The sequence below is a fragment of the Talpa occidentalis genome, unplaced genomic scaffold (assembly GCF_014898055.3).
Source record: "Talpa occidentalis isolate TD23 unplaced genomic scaffold, MPIMG_talOcc4v2.1 talOcc4.2, whole genome shotgun sequence".
NCBI lineage: Eukaryota > Metazoa > Chordata > Mammalia > Eulipotyphla > Talpidae > Talpa > Talpa occidentalis.
Window position 1 is genome coordinate 94,297,053 of NW_023602073.1, and position 8,718 is coordinate 94,305,770.

Sequence of the window (8,718 nt, forward strand, 5' to 3'; positions counted from 1 at the left end):
GAAATGACTGAAACCTGTGAAGAATGTTCCAGTGTACTAGTTTCCTGTTTCCAAGATGACACATAAATGACATACTAGTAAGTACTATAAAAGACTGAGTAAGAAGATAAAAATCAGTGATTTTCAATGATAGTGATAGTGGGTAGCTAGAATAATTTCGTATTTAAGTAACAGATTATTTTAATTACATAAACAACAAATTGAAACTTACAAAATCTGTCTTCTTGGCTAGTGGTAGTTTACAGCAGTCTCTGGAAGAGTGTATTCTCTCCAGTTGTGTGCATTAGAGACAGAGGTACTTGTTTCTGAGTTATGAGATGTGAATTTCAAATAGTTGAAAACCCGTTCATGGTTTATGCAAGGGTTAGCATCTGCAGTGTTGACAACATAGCCTTTTCTTTGAAAATTAAAGCCCTTATTGCCGTATTGGTATTTATTCAGACAGTTTAGTAATTGCCGCAATTCAGGTAATTACAAATGTTAGAAGTAACATTTTATTGCAAATCCACAAGGAATTCCATGAATCTTTTAGGGAACCCAGAAATACCTTAAGGCATATAAGTAATTATTAATGTAATTAATAATATTTAATGAGGGGCCTCCCCGGTGGCGCAGCGGTTGAGCGCTGGGTTGGGAAGCTGCCTGCAGCCTCTAAGGCGCTGGTTCCATCCCTGCTGCTCCCTGGCCACCGGAGGAGGGTCCCACATGGCGCGCAGGCCTCTCCTGCCGCCCGCTGCTCCCCTCAGCAGTGTACTTGGGTCCTTCTGCCTGCTCTGCTCCCCGCTCTGGCTCTGGTGAATTCTCTCACACTCCCGCGCTTCTGACTATACCCAATGCTTGTGTGGATGAAGAAATAAATGGATAAATAAAAAAAAATAAATGAATAAATAAATAAATCTTTAAAAAATATATTTAATGAAAATGAAGACCTAATCCTAAACAAACAAAACTTTCAAGGTTTGAAACTAGTTAACTATTGAACTAGTTAAATTGAGGAGTAAATGCAACTCAACTAAATCCAGGAGAGCAAAGATTCCATTTACTGGCTTACTAAATTTAGATGAGGGAGTTCATTAATATCTGATTTTGTTCCTAATCATTTCTAAAAGGTGGTCATCATAGTTTACTGTTACTTTTAGAATGAAGCATTGAAGAGTGAAGAGGGCTGCATTCCAAATGTTGCCCCAGACATCTGCATAGCATATAAATTGCATCTTGAATGCAGCAGGCTAATCAACCTTGTGGACTGGTCAGAGGTAGGTCAGGGGGAAAAGAACATGTTGTATATTTGTCTAACTATTCATGCAACTTTCCTGGAATGTTTTTATACTTTTGGAATTTTGGAGCTCTTTTTTATTTTCTTAGTGCGCTGTCTTTTGTTTATGGAAAACATAAATCACTTCACACTTCAAAAGTTCCTCCAGAAAAGCAGCAAACTCCTCAATATTCCCACTCCCAATCCCATTCTCTGATCTGGTGCTCCTCAATTACAGCAATTCTGCATTCACACCAGGTCAGAACAAGTATATGATCTAACCTCAAGTTAACAGTAAGTGAAAGCTAAACAATTTATGTCAGTTCTATGTAACACCACAAAATAAAAAAGTATATTAATCAGCATTTCCATTATTGCATAAAAAGAGAAAAAAGCATAATGGAGTGAACCTCACAGCAAATTTAGCAATCAGGAAGTACAAGGCATACTTGGCAAGCAAAGGACAACTGTTGTTGTTCTTTAAATAACTATTTTTTTCCCCCTCAAAAGCATTTTAGAAGAGTTTAACTCTGATGAAGGCCTTATTTGACATGTTTTAATCACAACTTAAAAGTATGCATAAATGGCTGCTTGTAAGAATAGACATTTTCCTGGGAGGTAGTGGGGTTGGGGAGTAGAGGATGAAAGCATCCTTTGCTTTTTATTTAGCTATGACTGACTTTGTTTCTTGCTTTCTTCTACACACTTCTTAGTTCTCAGAAACATGGTTATTCTGGAACCATTTCATTATCTTTTAATATGTACTTTAAATATTTAAAGTAATCAGTATAGTTTTGAGAATCTGAATTTGGTGTAGTAAAATTGTGCCAGCTTTCAGCAGCAGCAGTGCTTAACTTGACTTAATACAGAGCAGTCAAGGAAGTTCACTAAAAGATTTTGGCAACTGTTGAGATTTTTATATTCTATCTTGTCTCTTGAAAGGCTTTTGCAACAGTTGTGACAGCTGCTGAACAAATGGATGCAAATTCTCTAACCTCAGAAGAAAGGAATGAAATTATTCAGTATCCTTTTTAAAACCAGGTCTACAACGTCCAAGTACACATTTAGAATACAGCTTTATTTCTCCAGATATGTATTAGAGACTTCTAACAACTGCACCAGACAACCTTATTAAAATGGTAACCATATCATCCCAGAATAATTCATCACTAGCCTGAATATATTGAATAGCCTGAATTTATTCTAAAATGTGATCAAACCTAAAACAAAAGGTTTGAAACTTATATTAAGATCCTACTCTATAATTCACTAAAATTGTCCAAAGCCTGTCATTATGGAATTACGGTTTTCTGAGTTTATTAATGTTTTTAGAAGTTTGGTTGAAGGGAAGGAATTTTCATGTTATGTGAAAAAATACAAATAGGTAAGCATTAAGCACTTTCCCATGCATGTCATCGGTGAATTCTAATGTCTGATGTTTTCCACTCAGGGTTAGCGTTTAAGTTAGCATTATATATTTGAACTATACTTATCAGCCAATATTTTAACACTGAGATTTTAACTGTTTTTTGTCAAAAATATAACATGGTGCATTTCCTTAGCTATAACCTTCAGTGCTCGGTTTATTAGAGCTGTTTCTGAATTAGAACTTTTAGGATTTATAAAACCTACCAAACAGAAGACTGACCATGTGGCAAGGCTAACTTGGGGAGGCTGCTAGAAAGCAAATTAGTGAAGCTAGAAGGATCATATTTATCTTAAGAAAAAAAGGAGATCAGTCATATTTACCACCACAAAAGAATAACTGTTTGGCAAGAGAAATGTGGAATCCCCATCTGATGTTTAAACAGAAGGTAGATTGCTAACCCTAAACAGGAATATATCAAAATTTTTGAGGTACTTTAGAATCTAACAAATAACATTCTTACATTATATCTAAAATCTCTTCTACCTTATCACTTATCATTTTAGTAATCATTAAATTATGAGTAAATCATTCTTGAAAATACATAGTATATAAATGTAATAAATTCCTTTATCCAGAAGTATAAAATATTTTCAGTTGATTTAATAGTACTCATTTCTGCTTCCCTAGTTTCTTACACTGCCATTCACTTTAATTGTGTAGTAAATTTTTTTGCTCAGATGAGGAAAGGCTCACATGAAATTGATATTTGGTTCTCTTCCATGATAAAAACTCAATCAAGTTCATTATTTAATGTCCTATTCCCAAGACAATTCTGGGATGTCTTTAAGACATCCCAAAATTGGTATAACAAAATTACCAATCAAATATGGTATGGACAGGAGAAAAAAGTCCAAACTCAGTAAAAATTGTTTTGGATAGCAAACTTTAGAATTATGTAATTGTAGGCTTTTTGTTTTAGCTCTGAGGACAAATTTAATGTTTGACTATTTTTTAATGTAATGTAAGCAAATTTAATATAACTTAAACCTCACTAATTCTGAAGTGTAAAAAGGAGGTAATAATGAATATAGTGTATCTGGCAACATGATGGGCTGAGATGACATTCATGGATAATTGTTCCCTTCCCCTTCCTTCCACTCCCAAAATACAAAAATGCTAGGTGAAATTTATCCCCAAAACAAACTGGGAAAATATTGCCATGGTTAAAGAAAGGGAATTCCCAAGATACCAGAAATAATCAGCTGCAAACCAGAGCAGAAAGCATCTAGCTCTACAGAGCTTTGAGAAAGACAGTTACCAGTGCAGCATTATTTAAGGTAGATTAAATATCTTTATCTAAAAGATGCCAGGATTTCTTATTCAGCAGAATTAAACACATGTACATATGCACAAAGGGCTGTAAACTTGGAAATTATAATATGCAAAAACAAATGATGTCACAATAAGGAGGAAACTAGGCTCTTGATATCTTGGAATCCACGTGTTAAAGGCAGTGCCTCTGTCATCTTAGGAAGTCCCTGAATGGAGGCATTTGGAAGAGTCTCTGCCATTAGATATGGTCAGAGCAAAGAATGCATTCCTGTCATGTGAAGTGTCCATGATTTAGTTCACAGCAACTAGTTCCTTATTTTTTCTCAGTATTCTATAACCATTCCCTTCCATTAAATGTGCCATCAACCATATGCCTCATTTTTGTTAATGTTGGTGAACAGGAGAAGGATGATGTGTAGATGATTTTTAAGGCTTTTTTTTTTATCTGTTGCTTATTTAAGTCAGTCAATAATGGAATGTTTCCCTAATAATCCAGGTCTTACTAAAACGAAGACACCATTGATATGTACAAAGTGGTTTCCTCTTTTAGATGATACAGATGAGCACCGGATAAAACTGTTGTGTTTAGAAACCATTTCTTTCAACAGATTCAGATAGCAAAATGCATACATGTTAAGGTAGAGTAGCTGGCATCATATAGACAAGCAGATTCACATCTATGTAAGGCACAGGGTCCCTGAATAGAAGTAGCCCTGCTTCATCAATTTTTCTTCTGCTGGGTACTTAGTGAATTCATAATACCTAAATGCATGTCATACAGTGAACTACTTTGATTTTTCTTATTACCTATTTAAAGATTATGTAAGATGAAAACTGTCCTATTTTCATGGTGAATATCCAAAAGGCTGTAAAATTAAAACATGAAGCTCATTGTGGTCATCACTAATAGAGCACAAAATCCTCAAGCCAGTTTATGGTTTTTCAGCTCAGTTCTCTCTCCATTCCTTAATTCCTCAACCAAATAATCTTACCTCACATATGGACTATTCTAATTGACTGTGTCAATACTATTCAGAAAACTCTAAATTGAAGAAGTTTGTTTATTGAGCACATGTCACATGCCAGGCACTGTTCTAGGCACTCGTGATACTTCAAGTGAACAATGATCCTTGCCTTCATTTCATTCTAGCAGAGGGAATAGAACAGTTATACTATTTATTACAAAGGAAAAAAAAAAAAAAGAAAAGAACAAAGAGAACCAGAACATGCTGCATTTTTAAATGGTGATCAGAGCAGGTCTTGGTGAGACATTTTCGTTAAAGGTTTACTCATGAAGTATTATGGGAGAAGTGATTGTAAGCAGGTAACAGCACTAAAAGAGATTGTTAAGGAACACACGACTATGCAAACTTCATTGAGAGATTAGCGAAGGTACCAGTGTGGAATAGGCAGAGCGAGCAAGAGAAAATTAAATGAGGTGGGGTGGAGTACAAGGGGTAATTTAAGGCTCTGTAAACTGTTGGAAGGTCTTTGACTTTTACTTCACTAGGAAGCCACCTAAGTATAAGATATAGACCTTTGAAGGCTCACTCTGTGAGAGTAATAATAGGCTAGAGTAGGTAAGGGGACACAATGAAGCAACACAAAGGCCAATTAGGAAACCACTAAAATGCAGGCAAGACATGCTAATATCTTAAACGAGGGGTAACAGTAGAGATGGTGAGATTTTAGATGGAACAGAGATTAGATGAAGGATGTGAGGAATTCAAACTTTGGGCCAAGAAACTATTAGAATGGAGATGCCATTAATTTGATTGGGAATGAGGAGGAAAAGATTGAGCGGCAAAAATAAAGTTTGGTTTTGAACATAAATTTTCAGACTGCTGTTAGATACCCAGGTAGAAACGTCACATTGGGAGGTGACATTAACCTGATGTCTTTAGAATTAGGTGAGATCACCAAAGTGATATGAACAGAAGAGGCAAAGAGCCCAAGGCTGAACTCCGGGGCATTCCTGTTTTCAAGTTCAGAGAAATGAAGATTGGGCTGGAAGCAAGATAGAATGAGAAGGTGCAGCCAGTGGAGGAAAATCAGGCAAGAGTGGTTTCTTTTAAAACAACTGAAGTGTTTTAAGGTCAAGTGGTGATTTATAAGAGTAGACAGACTAAACCTGATAGGCTTCACCTATCAGGTAACCTAACAAGTCTAGATTTATCACTAGCCCTGGGAAAGCCCGGTTATATGCTAAATATTTAGACCATAGCATCATCTTGCACAAAAAGCTTTACCCTTGAAACTAATAATAAAATCATTAAGAACTCCCAGTTTACAGGAAGCTTTTCAAGGGGGTAAAGAGGTTGAGTTAATGACACAGTAAAGACAACAGGCCCATTTGTTACAAAATTTTGATGGAATTCTACTCTAGGGAGAAAAATAAAAAGCTGCAAAAGACATTTTAGGGACAGGCAGGGAAATCTGGACTAGATGTTAAAATAGGTTATTGTAAATGGGGTAATGGTATTAAAGTTATAGATTCACTTAGGAGATGCCTCATGTCTGCAATTTTCTTTGAAATAGTTGTACACCGTAAATGGATTATTGGACTGTTCTTTCAGTTTTTCTGTTCAAAATTCTAGTAAGTTTTTCTGTTCAAAATTCTAAGAGAAGGGGCAGGGCAAGGATTGAGAAAAATGTATTATAAAGGTTAGAACACAAAAATAGGTAATAGCTAGAGAGGGATAAAGGATCAAAAGATTTTTTAGTAGCATGTTTATTATGCTTCTGGGAGTGAACTAGTGGAGAAAGAAAATGGATGTAGGAGAGAAAACTGTTGGAACTGGCCTGGGGGGTTGGATCTAATACTCCATAGCTAGGGTGGGAAATTGCTGGAGCCATGTCTGTGAGCGACAGACTATTAGGTGTTAAAGCAGAATATTAACACCAAATACTATATAATTTTGAAGGGAGTAGAGATCCCAAATGAGACAAAGAATAATTCCCAGTCATAGCTGCTCAGACTACCTGGGGAGCTTGTTAAACATTCCAACAACTCCCATTATCCCCTGTCTTCTAAAGCACTTCTCACGGTATAAACTGGAATCTTTCCTGAAAGGTCTCCAGGTAATATTGCTGATGCAATTAATGTCTCATTTGAAAACCATTTTCTTTAGGGCTAGATATAAATTACCATTGGCCAAAGGTGGCTTTGACATTTTAAACCTCCAATGTTTTGCTCAAAATTGCGAAGAATTATACCTACCTTATGTGCTCTTGTCTATGATGGATTTACTGAATACATCACAGTAACTGAAGTATAGCACCCTACTAGGACTACCTTTTACTAAAATGACTTGTTAGCCCACTAAATTCTGTAGGTACACTTAACCTATTAAAATTTCAGTGCTCTTTGGAAATTCAAAATCCTTAGGTAGCAAATAGAATCTCTGTTGAGATTAAGTGTGGTTGGTATTGGATTAGGCTCATCTAATTGTAACTAAATTCAAGCAGTTGCCTGTATTTTTTTCCCATAATTATCTCACAATACTTAAAACCAGTATGTTGCCCTTAGGATTTCCTGGTGACGGTAAGCAGAAATTCAACTACAGGGGAAATTTGTCTTGATCAAAGACGAATCTACAATTAAAACCAAAGCTCTGTTACTTGTATTTCCATTCATACTGCCAGCACTGATTTTCCCTTTATGTATGTTGCCCATCGAGTATGAAAATCAACTTACAAATTTACATCTATGAAAATTCTCACGTCACATAAAAGAATGGGCATTATTTTGCCCTTACTGAATGTAAAATATATTTACATTCACTTTACTCACATACCTCTGTATTTCAACTGACTGCTTGCTTTCTCCTAAAAATGCTGCCTTGCTATACGTGTGGTTCTCAGCTAGAGACTTCTTCCCTTACCCCTCACATTTGGTAATATCTGGAAGTACGTTGGTTGTCACAACTGGAGTGAATGCTACTGGCATCTAGTGGTAGAGGCCAGAGATGCTACTAGACATCCTACAATGTAGAAGTAAGTATAATCTGGCCCATTTGTTAGTGCAAAGGTTCTCAGAGAATCAGTATAAAAATTAACTCACTTTATATCTACATTGTGCTACACCAGTGTTTCTTAAGCACTTAATGAGCATGAAGATTACCTGGGGGATCCTAACCCTTTACTATTTTTTGGCCTTGTTTTAAACATAGAATTGTTGAAATATAATCATCAAGGTCAAAAAGGAGGGAAAGAAAGCATTTATTTTTCCTATTAATTATAAATACCTATGTCCCACGACATGCATGATTGGTTTAGTGGAAATACACTAATAGAATTCAGCAGAAGAACTCACAGAAGCATTTTTGCTCACTTCATTTATAGGACAGCTGTATTTTAAAGTGAGGTAAGTTTGCTAAATTATGCTTTCATACATCCTAAAAAAAAAAAACCAACCACCTTAGATTGTACCAATAATATCTTTGAGGTAAGAATTCTACAGCTATTAGCGCCCCCCCCCCCCCCCCCCCCCCCCCGTGGTGGTAGAGTGCTGGGTTTGGGAAGCTGCCTGCAGCGCTGGTTCGATCCCCAGCCACCAGGCGAGGGTCCCACATGGAGCGCAGACCTCTCCCGCCGCCCGCTGCTCCCCTCAGCAGCGTACTTCGGTCCTTCTGCCTGTTCTGCTCCTTGCTCTGGCTCTGATGAATTCTCTCCCCCTCCTGCGCTTCTGACTGTACCCAGTGCTTGTATAAATAAAGAAATCTTAAAAAAAAAAAGATTTCTACAGCTATTGAACTTCATC

The 8,718-nt window shown here is 36.5% G+C and overlaps 1 protein-coding gene across 4 annotated transcripts in view; it reads left to right on the forward strand.

Annotated features, from left to right (window-relative positions):
- The window catches only part of ORC3 (origin recognition complex subunit 3), a 63,880-nt gene extending 60,611 nt beyond the window's left edge, over positions 1-3,269 (forward strand). For all 4 annotated transcript variants that reach the window (XM_037520078.2, XM_037520079.2, XM_054699024.1 and 1 more), the window contains exons 18-20: positions 1,140-1,256; positions 2,198-2,277; positions 2,831-3,269. In XM_037520078.2, the coding sequence (XP_037375975.1) occupies positions 1,140-1,256; positions 2,198-2,277; positions 2,831-2,936 (303 nt within the window). In that variant the 3' untranslated portion in view covers positions 2,937-3,269. The remainder of the gene's footprint in view (positions 1-1,139; positions 1,257-2,197; positions 2,278-2,830) is intronic.
- Positions 3,270-8,718: the final 5,449 nt, after the last annotated feature.